The 18,325-nt window shown below is 33.1% G+C and overlaps 1 protein-coding gene across 1 annotated transcript in view; it reads right to left on the reverse strand.

Moving 5' to 3' along the window:
• LOC126766080 (twitchin) overlaps positions 1 to 17,869 on the reverse strand; it is a 125,046-nt gene extending 107,177 nt beyond the window's left edge. The window contains 5 exon segments of the mRNA XM_050483779.1: positions 9,946 to 10,087; positions 10,667 to 10,829; positions 10,927 to 10,957; positions 12,702 to 13,273; positions 16,387 to 17,869. Coding sequence (XP_050339736.1) covers positions 9,946 to 10,087; positions 10,667 to 10,829; positions 10,927 to 10,957; positions 12,702 to 13,014 — 649 coding nt within the window. The 5' untranslated portion in view covers positions 13,015 to 13,273; positions 16,387 to 17,869.
• Between the last annotated feature and the right edge of the window lie 456 nt (positions 17,870 to 18,325).

Below are 18,325 nucleotides of genomic sequence, written 5' to 3' on the forward strand. Positions count from 1 at the left end.
AAGGCTCAGGGCAGCTAGTTATGTGAAAAGGTCCTACGTGGAGGCCAGAGGCTTTTTCACTTAAAGGAAAAGCTAGTAGAGAAGGTTGGAGGGGCAGCTTTATACAAGGAGTTCTCTGTCAAGCTCAGCTTAAGGCTACCGTATCACTGTAGTATTTTTAAGGCAGAAGTGACATTTATTAAGGCTGAACCCACATCGGGTTAGTCAAAACAGTTTTTCTTGTCTCATACGCAACTGCCCACAGCTTCATATCTGCCAACCCACACCGAACAAGACGAAACCAAAACGCATGCTCGTGATTTGACTTGTTTGAATTGAAGAGCTGTTGTCGAACTTCATATGTATTTCCAAACAGCCAACGCACACTAAGTGCGACAAAACCGTCTTTGTTTTTGATCCATACATGCTGAGCTACGGCCCAACTCACACCGAATGGAACAGACAAGACACGACAGAAAAACACGTTTCGTTGCTTATATCTGAACCGTTGGTTTTCATAGTCAAAATTACGCATTTTCTTTATGCTTTTATTCTGCATACAAGTTGTTAAAATGAACATTGACGCGGAGAAATTAGTGTTTTTAATCGAGGCAAGGAGGTTAATATATAATTACAAAACCGACGACATCTTTGCAAGAACTGATTCGCTTTCTTCTTTTTTCGTTTTATTTCAATGCACACCAAGCGAGACAAAAAGACAAAATGTCGCATTGTGCTTCGCTTGGTGTGGGTTAGAGCACAAGAGGTTTTTGTGTTTTATTAGTCAAAGACGTTTTTGACTAATCTGGTGTGGGCTCAGCCTAAGATAGCATTTCAGGGTTTGTCCGGAAAGTAATAGGACTGATTTTCTTCCGCCGCGACTGTACTTCGGAGCGTACGCGCACCGACTGGATTCGGTAGAGCCGTTCCTAGCTAACGAACAAGGGGATGGTTTGTTGTCTCCGAACACCTGGAGAGTCAGGACAAACATTTTCGCGCAACGTCTTTCTGTTAGTGATGCAAGTCGAAAATGCAGCGTTCGTTATAGCAGAGGTACGCGACTAAATTCTGTGTGAAACTCGGTAAATCTGCGACAAAGTCGTTTAATATGATCAAACAGGCTTACCCAGATGTTAAAGCAAAGCAAGAAGTCTCTGATGAAGACCGTGCTGAAAGACATGTGACTCGATATACACCGACAATGTGACTCGGGTGCGCAAAGTTTTGACGTAGACAGTCAACTAAGTATTCGTTTAATTTCCCAGATGTTAAATTTATCAAAATCTGTGGTCCATGCCATTGTGACGAAGCACTTGAACATGCGCAAGGTGTGCGCGAAGATGGTTCCAAAAGTGCGCATTGGCAGCGCTGCATCGACGCAGAAGGAATCTATTTTGAAAGCTTTTAAGGAACTGTAACGATTGGTTCAATAATTGGTTTTTAATCTACTCAGTCCTATTACTTTGCGGACAAACCCTATAGGCATATTGCTCCGAAGTACGAACTCTTTCGGGAACGTGGGTATGCACTATGACAACAGAGCGGCAGCAATACAAGCATTGCGGTCACTCATTAATAAAAAAGATCCTGCTTTCACTATCAATAGCATCAAACTACACTCTTGCCCCACGTGCATCGAAGTGGGAGCGAGTTAAACTAGTCGAGGACTATAACGCAAGAGGACAATGGAGGTCCACCAGGCGCGCTTAGTTTATCGACAACCAGCCGCTGTGTGACTGTTAGATCTTTATAGCCTAGAGTAAAACGCAGAAGATATACTGAACTATTTTCTCTCAATAAAGTCCATTTTATGCAATCGTTGGATTTATTACTGAAAACTTTTAAGAACACTTTTTTACAAATCTTTTTGGACGTAAGTTGTCGAAGTTGTTTGCAAGAAAGTGAGATGGAAACATCCAAGCACTTTCTCTTCCACTGTCCACGTTTTGCAAAACTGAGGTTTAAACATCTCGGCAGCCATACCTTTGGCGAAACGAAAAAGAAGTCGTGGAAAGCCAAATCTAGAGGATACAATGAATGAGGCAGCAGTTCATAGCCCAGTTCGAACAATTTAGGTTTGACAATGCCGCTATGTGAGTCGAAGCCTTGTCATGTCAGAAGAGCCTTTTGATTCCATTCCATTTGTCGTCATATATTTTATTTTAAAAGACAATCTTCCCACCAAGCTTGGTTAAGAAGGAAGAGTTAGAGCATGTTTTGGATAAAAATGAATAAGATATGAAAGAAAAATTTCGCAATTAATAGAATTGAGACATAGTCACTGTTAAAGTTTTAAAACTATTCGGAAGGTCGAAGATAATATTATGTGCACTGGACGTGAGAAATAGAATCGACCCATTTCATGTAGATGAAAGACATATCAAATGATTTGTCCAATGACAAGACCATGAATAAGTCGTTTAATAAGTTTATTTGTTACGGAATGATAATTTCGTATGCATAATATTTCAACAACTTTTACAATGAAAAGTAGAAAAAAGGTTTACGTGTCCGAAATTCATGTCAAAAATTTGTCGCCAATAAGGTAATCTATGCAATACGATCACTACATTCTAGCCATATTCCACAGTAGTTTCATATTTTTTTTATTCTCATAATACATAGTACTTGGGCTAGGATATATTAAGATTTGGCTATTTTCTTAAATTAAATTGAAAATACCTGTTTCAGCTTAAAAGATTTTAGATAACATATTAACATATGTATGTACGTACACATAGCATTTGCAAATTATAAACCTAATATTTCTGCTACTGAGTATCAGAAAACGCGCATAACTTAGAAGGAATAAGACGTAATGTGACATTTTTATTAGCTCCGGCGTTATTTGTTTTTTGTAATTTGCATGAAAATGTGTAGCATTCCTATCCTTTTATATAATGTATATAAACCCGGTTTTGGACAAAATGCTTACGATTAAAAAGAAATATTTTCAGTTGATTAGAGGAAGTGAAGTATTAAAATAGCATAAGATTAATCAAAAATTAATTGCATTAATTAAACAAAGAAGTGTTGTCAACAAAAAAAGCACCTATTAGAATATAAGCTCTAGGCGAATACAAATATGCTTGAAGCAAAAACAATTGAGTAAATTATTATTGCTTTGCAAAATGAGTATTTACAACGGAATTAATGAGTTGAACTATCAACAGGTCAAGCCAACAAAAAAAATAGTATATAGTATATATTAATATAGTATACTATATATGTATATACTATATACTATTTTTTTAATATAGTATACTATATACATATATACTATATACTATTTTTTTGTGTGTTTGTTTTTGAACTTTTTTTCAATCCCATCATGAAATTTCCTTGGAAATCCCTAAAAAAAATTACCTGAAAATCTGAGCACTTAATATTAACATTAAGGACTGGACCAAGGCATGTAAAAATTTTCCACAGAAAATACAGGACAATCGTAATTTTTTATCTTTAAATTTCCTTAGCTCAGAGGCATTTTATGGCATCGCTTTGACTTTAGACCAGCCTCGACCAGCTCCTACTATTTTTAGTCTTCGTTTTTTCACACCTACAGTTGAGCGATCGTTTTTTCACACCAACATGCCCGAAGCTTCGCAGCTGAACAAGCGAAAACAAATTAGTTGCTGTCTGAATTTTGAACAAGCAACACCTTACTCATTCGCTAAAGCAAATCAGACGCTCGCTACGGCAAAATTTATTCTTGCACTGAGCAAAAAAATTGATAAATTTTTAATGTATGAAAATGAAAATAATCTTGCGCAATGTATGTTGTGCAAGAGTACTTTTAAGAGTAAGCGTCTTTTCAATTTAGAAAAGCATTTTTTAAATTCTCATAAAGATATTTCTAATCTTGAAATTTTCGAAAGTGAAAACAAATTAGCGAATTTAAAAAAATGAACATTTACAAAGCAGTTGATACTGAAGAAAAGGGTAAGCAAAAGAAAAAGGCGTCGTTTATAGTTGCTCTTTATTTAGCGAAAAAAGGACGCCCATTTGATGATGAGGTTTTTTTTTTTTTTTAATTTGGGCTCTGAATTTTTTAATTGTTTTGGAAACAAAGGTTATGATGCCTGCCGGATATTAGAATCTGTTCCTTTGTCCCGCCCCACGCTAGTCCGTCGAACAGAACAAATAAGTTCATATATTTTTAGATGTTCAATAGATAGACTTAGAAATTGTATGATTTTTCCTTATCATTTGACGAAACCACAGATGCAAATAATATATGTCAGCTTATTGTTTGTGCAAAATCAGTGGGAAGCAATTTCGAAACAGTAGAAGAAGTTTTAATTGTGATATCTCTCCACAAAAATGTCACAGGGGAAATAATTTATAAGGCTATCGAGGAAAATGTTTTAAATTTGTTAGACATTGAAAAACTGAGCAGTATTTGTACTGATGGGGCAAGAGTTATGTTGGGAAAAAACAAAGGACTTGTGGGATATTTTTATAAAAAAAATATCAACATACTCACATTCCATTGTATCGGGTGATTTTTTAAGAGCTTGATAACTTTTTAAAAAAAAAAAAACGCATAAAATTTGCAAAATCTCATCGGTTCTTTATTTGAAACGTTAGATTGGTTCATGACATTTACTTTTTGAAGATAATTTCATTTAAATGTTGACCGCGGCTGCGTCTTAGGTGGTCCATTCGGAAAGTCCAATTTTGGGCAACTTTTTCGAGCATTTCGGCCGGAATAGCCCGAATTTCTTCGGAAATGTTGTCTTCCAAAGCTGGAATAGTTGCTGGCTTATTTCTGTAGACTTTAGACTTGACGTAGCCCCACAAAAAATAGTCTAAAGGCGTTAAATCGCATGATCTTGGTGGCCAACTGCCCATGCATCCCGAAAAATGCACTGTTTGGTGTGGTTTGTACGCTGGTGGAATCATTGGACCGTATTTTTTCAAAGATGCTGTTGGTCGCAACGTTACGGTGAATGGCGATCGCTATCGTTCGATGCTAACAAACTTTTTGTTGCCAAAAATGGAAGAACTGAACTTGGTTGACATGTGGTTTCAACAAGATGGCGCTACATGCCACACAGCTCGCGATTCTATGGCCATTTTGAGGGAAACTTCGGAGAACAATTCATCTCAAGAAATGGACCCGTAAGTTGGCCACCAAGATCATGCGATTTAACGCCTTTAGACTATTTTTGGTGGGGCTACGTCAAGGCTAAAGTCTACAGAAATAAGCCAGCAACTATTCCAGCTTTGGAAGACAACATTTCCGAAGAAATTCGGGCTATTCCGGCCGAAATGCTCGAAAAAGTTGCCCAAAATTGGACTTTCCGAATGGACCACCTAAGACGCAGCCGCGGTCAACATTTAAATGAAATTATCTTCAAAAAGTAAATGTCATGAACCAATCTAACGTTTCAAATAAAGAACCGATGAGATTTTGCAAATTTTATGCGTTTTTTTTTAAAAAAGTTATCAAGCTCTTAAAAAACCACCCGATATAATCCATCAGCAGGCGTTATTTGCTAAAAAATTAAATATTGTTAAAGCCATGAAAGTTTCCATCAAAATAATTAATAAAATAAGAGGCGCACACCACGCTCTGAGCCACCGAAAGTTTAAACTTTTTCTTGAAGAACTATCTTCGGATTATCAAGACCTGCTTCTATATACCGAAGTTAGATGGCTCAGTTGTGGGAAAAGTATACAAAGATTGTTTAATCTCAAAGATGAAGTCCAACTTTTCCTTCAAGAGCTCAATGATGAGGAATCTTTAAGCTTAGCGAACATAATGTCCAACAAAGATTTCCAACTAGACCTTGCCTTTCTGAGTGATATTACCAGCTTTATAAATGAATTAAATCTCGCTTTACAAGGCAAAAATAAATTTATATCGGAACTTATTAATAATGTTGGACAATTTAAAAGAAAATTAAATATTTTGATTAGCGAACTTAAGGAGAAAAAAGTCACAAGTTTACCACGTACAGAAGAAATAATATTGGAAACAGCAAACGTGAGTAAATTGGATGAATATGTGGAAGTATTGGAATCAATCGTTATTAATTTCAATAAGAGATTCAAGGATTTTGATAAAATTAGCAACATTATTATTCTCCACGATAGCCCACTTATATGTGACTTAAGTCAGCAAAAAGAACCTCTTCAAACTGAACTAAGGAGTCTGCAAAGGAGCGTAACTGTGCTTTCGGAAGAATCTGGATTCAACTTTATATAAGAACACAATAAACGAGATCTACAAGCTTTATTCGATGTTTTGTTCAACCTACAACTGTGAAGCTGCCTTTTCCAATCTTAAAATAATCCGAAATAAATGTAGAAACCACCAAACGGACAAACATATATGCGATTTAATGAGAATCAAAAATTATGAATATGGACATTAATAAAATAATTGAATAAACTAAAATAAACATATTTTTTAATTATGAAAACTTTTTTCGGTGTAGCTGCTTTGTTTACTTTTTGTTTCGATACTTGCTTCGCTTCTTGTTCTTCTTAACTAACATTTGTATAATTTTGTGCGTGTGATAGTTTGGTCGAGACTGCTTTAGACACATATTTCTCAGAATTGCACACTCTACAAAAGTGCCCCTTGCGACAAAGTCGAAACTCACACCGGTGAGGTAGTACGGGGCTCTAAACCTGAAATTCGCATTTTTTTAAATATATCTCGTGAATGACAAGAGCTATAGAAAAAATGTAAATTAATGTAAAAATGTAAAAAAGATCTGAGGTCAAAACTGCTATCATTAATACTTCTCGAGATATTCGGCTTTTTATGTAAGGCTTTATAGAATTTTCATAGATGGTATGTAGTAAAAAATCTCTTGCAACGAAGGAATCAAAGGCGGTGAAATTCCTTCAAGTGCTGGCAGAACTTTATATTAAAATAAAAACATGTTAATTTTAAACATCAATTATTCGATGATATCGATGATGATGATGAAAATTGACCACCTTTTTGTCTATTTTAACCACGACTACATACAATTAACATATCACAGACTAAAAATGCTCCCAACGTTTCGTCAAGGTTCCACATGTATACATACATATATGTACATACATAACCAATTATATGGAGTAAAGTCAGCCGTGTGTTTAGAAAATCCTGATATTAGTTACATGGTGGTTAGGTCTTTTTATCAATTCCAGGCACAGAAATATATTGGTTTGAGTATAATACGCTCTCTCTATTTTATTAAGATAGCTATTATATTGGAAGATACGATATATGCGGTATAAAATTACGCGGATAGGTACTGGAGTCCGCATACTTAGTACATAGAGCTTGAACAGTTTTAGTTCGATTTGGATAATTTTTAAAGTCAAAGGTCAAAGGTACTATTCGTGGAAATTTTATCTCGTTACATGAATTACTTCCTGCTTTGTATATCGAAATGTAAAATATTTTAAAAAAATTTAATTGTGTTATATAGGAAGTAAGTGTAGTTGTAGTCTGATTTTTTCCGAAAGGGGGCGTTCAACAGGGCGTTGACCAATTTGGACCCGACTCTTATAAAGCCGCCTAATAATTACCATATCGGTGGTAAAATTGAACGCCTTTGAAGTTTTTAGTCATTAATTTATCGCGATTTTAGTAGTTTTTAACAGTACCGTTATATGGGAAGTGAGTGGGGTTATGACCAGATTTCATTCATTTTCACACTGCCGATAGGGGTTCTTATAGGATTTATCTTGATCGAATTTGGTTATTTTGGCTTGAACGGCGTGAGATATATGTACATTATACCTATTGGAAGGTGCGGCCACGCCCACTTTTTCAAAAACTGTTTGCTCTCAGGTGCCCCTTGCTACAGCGATCTTCTCTGCCAAATTAAAGTTCTATATTTTAATTTTGTGCTTAGTTATAGCACATTATATGTTTTTCTTTAATGGCGTTTTGTGGACGTGATAGGGGTTCATTTACAAACTTTGCTTTTTTGCCAAGGAACATACATAGGTATGTACCAAGTTGCATTACGATATCTCAAGTTACAGCTTGCACGGATGGACGGACGGTCGGAAGGACCGGCAGGCATTCACTCAGATTTTAACTCGTCTCATAATCCTGATCATTTATACATGTATGTATAGCTCTTTTTGTACTGTTACGTGATCAAAACCATTATATGTACTATGTAGCAACATGTTGTAAGAGTATAAAAACGCTTGTTGTAAAGGAAAAAGTTGTGAACATCCTAAATTCGATTAAAAGTCAACTTGAAGAATGTTATAATCTAACAAGTTCAAACAGTTATATTTCGCAAGCAATTCAAATGTGAAAGATTATCACATGAGACTTTATACAGATTGTATCTTTTTACTAACTATCCTTAATCGCCTGTCGACACAATTATTTATGTCATATACTTACATACATACTTGTACATAGGAAGGGTAAAAAGACCGGAGAGAAAATTAGTTTTGTATAGAATTGTCACTGGCGATAAAAATGGATTTATTTCAAGAATTCTAAACGGAGAAAATCATGGGTTAATCCTGGACAAACATCAGAAGTCGAAAATTGGGTGTCTGATTGATTTGCTTCAAAAGACGACCATTTCTATTTGTATTCTATCCACAAATTGCCAAAAAGATAGTCAAAATGTGCAAAAAGTAATGGTCAATAATTTGAATATCTTTTTTACTTTCCCATTCAAAATCATTATTTCATTTTCATAAAAAAAAGCGCCAAAAGAGAAAATGACAAATTGAGCACAAGATTTCGATTTTTTTAAGATGCTGAATTTTTGAATGGTTTAAATGACTCGAATTCATAAAAAAATATTTACTAGTAATGTTATTGTATAAATGTCACCTTTTTAACTTATTTGAACTGTCTATCTATATAAAGGATCTACCTACAAGAGCGACGTTATGTTAAATAATAAATAAATCACTCAAATTCGGTCAAAATGGAATTGTTTTTGCAGATAATTTTATGGCAACAAAACGTCGGCCAAATGGCCATCACGGCTCAGTTTGCATAACTCATTCCGTTTACGCCAATTTTCGGTGACCCGAAACAGAACTTCGGCTGGAATTCGGGCTATAGTACGCCGAATGTTGTCTTCGAGCTCCTGGAGCGTTGTTGATTGATTGGGGTACGACTTTGGCTTAACGTATCCCCATAGAACATAATCTAGAGGCGTTATATCACATGATCTATTAACTTCGCCATTTCTCGAAAATAACGAGTTGTCAAACTTTGCACGCAATGTATCCATGTTTAGACGTGAAAGCTAGATGCGAAGCACTGGCTTGTAGGTAATATAGATCGTCCGTGTCGACTTGTGATATAAAGCTTACTTTTGGATAATTGCGTTTCCTGCAACCACGCGAGGACGTGATACGATGAAATAGCAAACCTTACTGAGCGTTAGGAAAATTTGACAAAAATCCGTAGACCGCGAGCTGTGAGAATCACGCCCTCTCTATTGGTAGACACTGCCTCTGCTCAACCGATTTTGATTTTAGTAAAATTGAGAACTCTGAGTCTAGTTTGATCCAACTTAAAATATTGTATGTGATAGTTTTATCTCTCGGTATGGTCGCAGTCTCAAGTGGCAACATGACTAAATGCGCTCCGTGGCAATATCGGATAGGAGCAATAAAAAAAATAAATAAATTGCATGTAAAAATAAATAGTGTGCGACGTTTGCAATAAATGTGACAAGTTTGCGACATTAAATTAGTACCACTAATTTAAATTGCAAAGTGAAAAATGTAAAGCCGCGTTATGTAAGAAGAGATGGAATGATATTGTGTTTGCTTTTTTAATAAACACAATTTAAGTTGAACTGCACCGAAACCAGATACTGTACTTAATGTGAAACGTAAAATTCTAATTTATATGTTAAGAAAGAGCGAATACTATTCAATATGCCTTAATCATCACAATATGTGATTACAAAAATTTAATGATTTGCTTAATATTCTTAACTGTATTAAAGTGTAACTTACTGTCGAAGTTCAGGCTTATAGTGGCATTGCTCTCACCGAGCTCATTTTTTGCATTTACTTTGTATTTTCCAGCGTCTTCAACAGTAACATTTTTAATTTCTAAGGAAGCAAAGTATGAATTTACATCTTTTAGAATTGTCATCTGAAATAAGTAAACAAAGATAAAATAATGAATGATACGATACAGTCGATACATTGACAAATAATTAAGATATTATTATTACACGATTATCTCACATTAGCTGACTTCGATTCGCAATTTTTCTGTTCGCTTCTGCTCTCTTGTCCAAAAAAGTTACATGTAAAAGCAACAAAATAGTTATTGCGTTTAATTAGTACAAGAGAGTATGCGGATAGTTTATTAAAGTGGTTTAGTTCCTATCTTCAATGCTAACAAAGTTTTGTTTTGCATATTTTTACGATTTTAAATTGTTGAAATGAGAAATAAAAATAAATTTTTTTCGTATTTTTAAAATATTAGACTTAGAAGCAATTATAATAATTTAAAGAAAACCAAAATGGTTACCGCAACATTTTTTAACGCGAAAAAAAGATTTCTTGCAAGCTTTGGTAATGGACAGGGCTGCATCACAAGTGCTGCTCCTTTTTGAGGATCTTCAATTTTTTCAAAGACAACTGTTATATCATTTGAAAGAATGGATGGATAATATTGCACACGTACACATATTCGTTTAGCTGTATACTATACTCGTATACTTACTTTATGCCTTGACGATTCCTTAACAAGATTTCCATTATGAAACCAGCTAATGGTTGGTATCGGATCTGCATTGACGCGACATTCGAAGAGCAGACGTTTTCCATCATCCTCCTGTCGGATAGCGGGTTTTTTCGCGAAAGTCGGCGCGAATCCGTCGATTTGTCTATTATAATGAAAAAGGTTAATAACAAACAAAGTAATGGAAATTCCACTAAAATAATGCAAATTAACGGTTTAACATGAAAAGCAGCGAAACTTACCGATCAGAATCACTGATATCAAACTGGCCATCTGAAGGTTTTGTGCAAAAATTAAACAAAAGAAAAGCAAAGAGCGATGGTAGCATAATATGTAAAAATGTTAGATTGTAGAAAAAAATATAATGTTAATAACTTCAGGATCATATATGACTATGTCAATGGCGATATAAATATATTAAGAACAAGAGTTTCTTAATCTGTATCAAAGTGAGCCATAATCGGTTTCATACAACTTTCTTATGCATGTAACTCTGAGAATAACTATTAGTGCGTACATGTTTAGTTTGTTAGACGCGGTAAGCTATAGTTGGACGTTATGAGCAAACAATTCAAAGCGTACTAATTAATTTTTTATTGGATGTATTTTATTGAAACCATATTATAACTAGAAAGAATAAAAACAATTCATTATCAAGTAGGATACCGCTCAAGTAGCATACTCGTAGAATACTTCGCTGTACATGCGGTTTAATATATTAGTTAGCATTTTTTATGAGGTGAGTTGTTGCTTACTTTTCTTTTGGTTCGTCAGCGGCTGTTCGTGGACAAAAAATAATGCAAAACCAGTTAATTCATTTTTGAAAACTTGTTATAAATTTTCTTGATTTTAATAAAATTACCACAAATATAAGAGTTGCATAATATAAGTGAGCTATAATCGGGGTAGCAAATAATGCATTAAAAAACCATATTGAAATAACATTTGAATCATTTTTTTTTAACTTAAAAAGAAAAATTAACCGCAAATACGTGGATAAAAATTACCAGATGCCGGATCAAAAAATATAAAAAATTTCCACGCATATACATAATTAAGAAATAATTAAAATTTTTTCGTGATTGCGTTCTTCATGTTCTATCATTTTGAACTAGACCTCACACAGAGGCATCTTTTTCAATACTCTAGAGTACTGGTAAGCAAACTTGGAATGTGATTTATCTTTCATTAATGTTCAATAATTATTTTGGAAAAAAAATTTAATTTAATTAAAAACTAAAATATATAATTTTTAATCTACAATTTGTGAAATAAAAATATTATTTAATCAAATTTTCAAATTTAAGTCCCAACTTTTGAATATCCAATTTTTAATTTCAAATTTTTGAATTAAAAGTATTTACAAATAATAAGATTACGGTTCCCCTCAAATGTTCATATTTTGTATCAGTTTCTAAAAAAATCGAATGTTATTTTCGAAAAAAGTATTTTGATAGTAAAGATTGAAGGCAACTATTGTGATTTCTCATTGGTAATATTAGAAAGGTTCTTATACTCTGCGAAAAAGGAGGCTGAATTACAATCAGTATATGTAATCCATATTTGTATGCAAAATTACTCTACCCTGGCAGTAGCTGCGTGTATATGTATCTTTTTTAAGTAGCATATTTTTATCAATATATTCCTATTCAAATGATTCTTACATTAATATAATATGTATAATAATATAACACATGATTTGAATAATAATTTTTTGATACATGAATTGTTTTGATTTTTATATGGCATGATAAAAAATAACATTAGTCCGTTCCCTGGTTCTAATCTACTTTGTTCTTGAGTTATTAATTGTGTAACTAACACGACTTAATTTTATATAAATAGTATATACATGTATATGATTGCAAAATCGAAGATGATTTTGCAAAAGAGTCCTCCGTAAGGACCTTCTACAAGAATAAACGAGTATATATTTTATATATAAGATAGAGAATATAGTTTATAGAACTGCTCAAAATATGCTTTAGATATAGATAACATAGTAAGGCATACTTACGTCGGAAATTTAAGTTTATTGATGCTGAAACCTCTCCTGATTTATTTTTTGCTTTAACTTTGTATAGCCCAGCGTCTGCTTCGATGACATCATCAAGTTCTAATATAACTGTGAATTTGTTATCAGCAATTGGTTGTGTTTTGAATTTAGTTCTTTCATTTTCTGTTAATAAATTGTCACTGCGATACCATTCAATGTCAGGCTTAGGGGACGAAAACAGCTGACATTCAAAAATTAACCGATTGCCATCATCCTCTTGCCGAAGTTGTGGCTTCTTTACGAAGCTGGGAGCAAATTCTTCAGCAACTCCCATGCTGAGCGTTTAAAATAACAGAAGCACCTTGCAATTTAATTATTAATTATTATCCATGTGCCCTTTAAAATGGTAATCACAGATTTGGATTTTCGTTAGTAGATGTTTAGGCGTTGCTATTGGTTTTCGAACTCTACTTGAAGCAGGTAAAAAACGTAAGTCGGTTGTATAAATTTGGTTGGACCTTAACTAAAGATAATTTGCAGATTACTCTTAAATTATACGCTCTCTCACTCTCTAGTAACGACGCTCTTGCAACCTAGAAATATTTAAAATAAATAAAAATCAGTGAGTTGTGTTTGAAATCAAAATAGAACTGCATTAAACAACAAGTAAGGAAAGACTAAATTCGGGTGTAACCGAATATTTTATACTCTCGCAATTTTAAAATTGATCACAATCAAATTTGTATCTTATTAACTTATATTATACGTTACATACTAAAATAGTTTTAAAATTAGAATTTACCTCCCACTAGCGAAATATATGTTAAAATAATCCTCAAATAAGACATATCTGAAATAAACTCAATCGCAGAGGCTAAATTTAGACGAAGGCCAAGACATAACATAATTTTTAAGCAAACTTATGCACTTAACTTAATTAAAAAAACACACGTTTTGACCTACATAAACGGTTCAAAGTCAGGTGGAAAGTCCGAAATCACAATTTTGTGAAGATAATTCATGCACTGACTGACATATTGTATATAAATTATGCTAAATGACAAAATTCATTATAGTTAGTAACCGAGAGATGCGTAATTCGAGGACTGATTTCAGACATTTCCGGAATTAAACTGTAATATATTCAGTGTTATGTTTTCTTTAAATTTTCTCTAGAGACTCTACATCTTGACAGATACTTGTATATACGATTTAATATTAGGTATATGGGAGCTAGGGCAAATTTTATATTTTTTTAGCATAAAAATAAATTGTTATTTAAATGAGATTCACTCTGAATTTCATTAAGATAACTCATTTATTGACCAATGTGTGTGGTGTAAAGTCAACTGAAAATATTTATAAGTTATATTTATGCTATATATGTTATGTTAGCTATGGAAAACAATATCCTGATTTTAAATACTTTCAGCACCAAGACACAAGACGGTATCTAAGTTTAATTATTATATCGTTGAGAGTGGCAACAATTTCCGGTAAAAAGTCAGCCATAGACTCTGAGGTCCACATATTTGATATCTGGGAACTTAAACTGTTACAAAGTTTTATCCCTATATATTCATTGTATCTTGCTTCGTATAATGGGATTTAAAATTGAAAGTGAAAGAAGCTAATGAAATTTGAAATTGTGTTAAATGGAAAGTAGGCTTGGTGTTTGTCCGATTTCGTTCATTTTCACACCGTAATATATATACATTAAGGGACATATAAATTTTTTTTTAAGTTTCGATTGCGCCACGCCCATTGTTTAATTTTGTCACAAGCTCCTATGAAGTAATTCCATGCCATTTCGGATGTGAAATTTATTACTCTTGACGCATTTTCCTAACGAGTTAGCGCACGATTAGTAGTTTTTAACTTAACCGTTATATGGAGGGAGTTCGAGTGTTTTTAAGCAAATTTCACAATGATCGACCGTGATTATTTAATCATAAACATATTGCACCGATGTTGTTCTGAATATATTTTTCGAAAAATCGATGTATTTCACTACACACATGTATTGTTTTTTACCCCACTTAGTAGACTAAGTAGAGAGGGGATTGTAGAGTAAAGATATTAACAGAATGTGACTACATCGACAAATTCAATGAGTCCATAATTGTTTGGATCTAAATAACCATGTAGTCGTTCCAAAACGTAGAAATGTTATGACGGGATATAACGCAAAAGAGAAAGACGAGTGATATATCTAGCTCCTTTTTAACCTGAATTATGAATAAACAACATATTTTTTTCACATATATGTATGTATTGAATATAATTTACATATCTGCTCCAATAATGTAAATTTGAAGTAGTGTTAGTTGGTAATAGTAATTAAGTTTAATTAAAGTCGATTTTCGTTGAAACATTATATACTTTTAAGAGCAATATTTGTTTATAATCTGTATTAAGCTCATACATACAGGAAATTCATACTGCAAGCACATAAATAATTATTTTAGATTATTTTAAGAATGTGTTTTTTTATTATGCGACTTTTCAAGATTTTACTGGTGGTCAACGTTTACACACTCCTTAGCACTGAATGTAGCTGCATTGATGACGATAGAAAATTATTTCTGAGCGATTTTTTGGATGATATGTATATTTACAATATCACAAGTATCTTACCAAATCGCGAACCTTAGCGAGAATACTTTCGATCATTATATTAAATTTCGTAATAATATTTGCTTACTGCCAATATACATATTATCGACATTTTTTTTTAATTTCAACTATTTCACTCGTTCAATTGTACGAATTCCTGTTATTTATATGCACTCGTGAATGTACACGACTACAAGCGCAGGAAAAAATACAAAGCCACGAAGCGAATAATTCATGCGCACATCAATCTAAAAGATCGAAGGAAATATAAAAGTTGTAATTGTTAAACGTACTTTTTTGTTACGTTTTGCCCAAATATTTTCTCTTATATATCTTTTTTCTAACTAATTTCGTAAGACTATTTTTAATTCTATATTGTGTTTGACTCAGTCGAACTATAAATACATTGTCTTACTCATAAAATATTCATGAAAATATCTACACTAGCAAAATACGTTTAAGTGTATCCCAAAGAAAAATATGTTAATGTTGTTGTTGACTTATTTCATAAATTTCACTTTTCACTGAACTTACTGTCTTTTATATATTTATTTTTTAACACATGCACACTAGTTTGCATACAAATGTATATTTGTATATAATTCTCTTATGTGTACATTATATGCTGAATGTATTTTGGTACGTACTCAAATTTCAAAGGCATAAAATAGAACACAAAATTTTAATTTTGTGCATATGTAAACCTAAAGATGCAATTTTTCTGTGCGTTTTTTGCATAGCATATATTACAGTTAGATGTTTTCGTAATAATCCATTTGAAACACCTATTTGTGAATATACATATGAATTCACACTTATATGCTTATTTATATGTGTAAAAGTAATTTAGATTTGTAAAATACTTTCTAGCTTGAATTTTTTCGTACGTCACAACTTATGAACTCTTAATTTCAATATTCACAATCAACTGCAATTATTTTCTTGTCAGAGTAGTTATATTGGGTATCTATAAATATTTATCTATTCAGAACTTCACCAAGAAAACTAAATTTTTTAAGTTAATAGTTATGACGCATATAACTAAATTTTTATCCTTGTCGTCGAATAATTTGCAATAAAGCTTGCTTACTATAAAATTTGCATTCTTCACTTCAAATCACTTATTGATATTCGAGCAGCTTCACGATCTTCGACATACTCTGGACATGAGTATCTATCGGACTGAATTTAAAATAGAATATAAATTAAAATAGAACATCGGTGAATGATATCGGAGGTGAAAGAGAGAAATTCCAAATAAAAGCTGACAAAAAAACAACAAAATTAGAACATTTCTGAAAATAAAATTTTTTCGGCTGAATGTTTGTACTTTTTACTGAAGAAATTCGTAAACATTAATAAATAATACGATGGGACCGGCTATTAGCGGACGGAACCGTACAATGATTTTTGTTTACATTTGTTTTAAGCATTTCTTTATTTATTCAATCTGCATATTTAAAGTCTATCAAAAAGTAATATAATCTTAAACCATTTTAAAACTTAACGAGCTCAAGGTTGTGCTTGAGCCTATTTGCAAATACGTTGCTCTTAAGAAGGCTGGTAGATATCTTCTTTTCTTTTGGGATACGATTTGAAATTGCACCAAGGATTGGATATTTCCATATATTGTTTTCTGCTGTCCTCTGCATCTTTCTTTACTATAAGAATACCAAGATCCCTGTTAATGTTTTATTTTCGAATGTGCTATGGTGAAGCCGTTATCGTTCTAAAGATTTTGGACTGGGACCTCTGTATGGCATTGTGACAATGTTAGTTGCTCAGGTCGTAACCGTGATACTTTTCGGAAATTATTCTGGCTATATGATTGACTTTATACCGCATATACCGTTCCGTGCCTAAGGCATATTTATGAAGTGTATTTGTATGATTTTCTATAGGTGAATCTGAAGTACTGAAAATTTGTCGTTTAAATATTTCTGAATTAATAAGAGTATTGTTTGGTATACCCGAAAAACATTTAAGCACGCAGCATTTCCATAGGAGCTTAAACAATGTGTTCATTGTATTCCGAAAAATGTCCACAGTTACAATATTTCAGTACAATAAATTTATTTTAAGTATTAAAAAAACACAAAATTAAGAAAGTCTAGTTTTGAGTTGCAACTAATGCCTACGTGAATCAAATTTTTTCCAACACTTCAGTGGACTCAGAACTCTTATATCATACTGGTTATTAATATCATGTACTCCGCCATCTCTGGAGTGAGACCATACTTCATAAAAAGGAAAATTTCTCTATTAATAGAAGGGGCACAAAAAGATTTCTTACACCCTGATTAGAGTATTTTAAGCATCCAGAAGGAAACGTGGGAACCCTATAAAGTATATATGTATACAAATGGCCAGCCTCGATCTGAGTTAATTTAGACATGCCCGCCTGTCTGTATATATATCGGGTGATTTTTTAAGAGCTTGATAACTTTTTTAAAAAAAAAAACGCATAAAATTTGCAAAATCTCATCGGTTCTTTATTTGAAACGTTAGATTGGTTCATGACATTTACTTTTTGAAGATAATTTCATTTAAATGTTGACCGCGGCTGCGTCTTGGGTGGTCCATTCGAAAGTCAATTTTGGGCAACTTTTTCGAGCATTTCGGCCGGAATAGCCCGAATTTCTTCGGAAATGTTGTCTTCCAAAGCTGGAATAGTTGCTGGCTTATTTCTGTAGACTTTAGACTTGACGTAGCCCCACACAAAATAGTCTAAAGGCGTTAAATCGCATGATCTTGGTGGCCAACTTACGGGTCCATTTCTTGAGATGAATTGTTATCCGAAGTTTTCCCTCAAAATGGCTATAGAATCGCGAGCTGTGTGGCATGTAGCGCCATCTTGTTGAAACCACATGAGTCAACATTTAAATGAAATTATCTTCAAAAAGTAAATGTCATGAACCAATCTAACGTTTCAAATAAAGAACCGATGAGATTTTGCAAATTTTATGCGTTTTTTTTTTAAAAAAAAAGCTCTTAAAAAATCACCCGATACATACGTGCGAACTAGCTTC

The sequence above is a fragment of the Bactrocera neohumeralis genome, unplaced genomic scaffold (assembly GCF_024586455.1).
Source record: "Bactrocera neohumeralis isolate Rockhampton unplaced genomic scaffold, APGP_CSIRO_Bneo_wtdbg2-racon-allhic-juicebox.fasta_v2 cluster11, whole genome shotgun sequence".
In the NCBI taxonomy this organism is placed as follows: Eukaryota; Metazoa; Arthropoda; class Insecta; order Diptera; family Tephritidae; genus Bactrocera; species Bactrocera neohumeralis.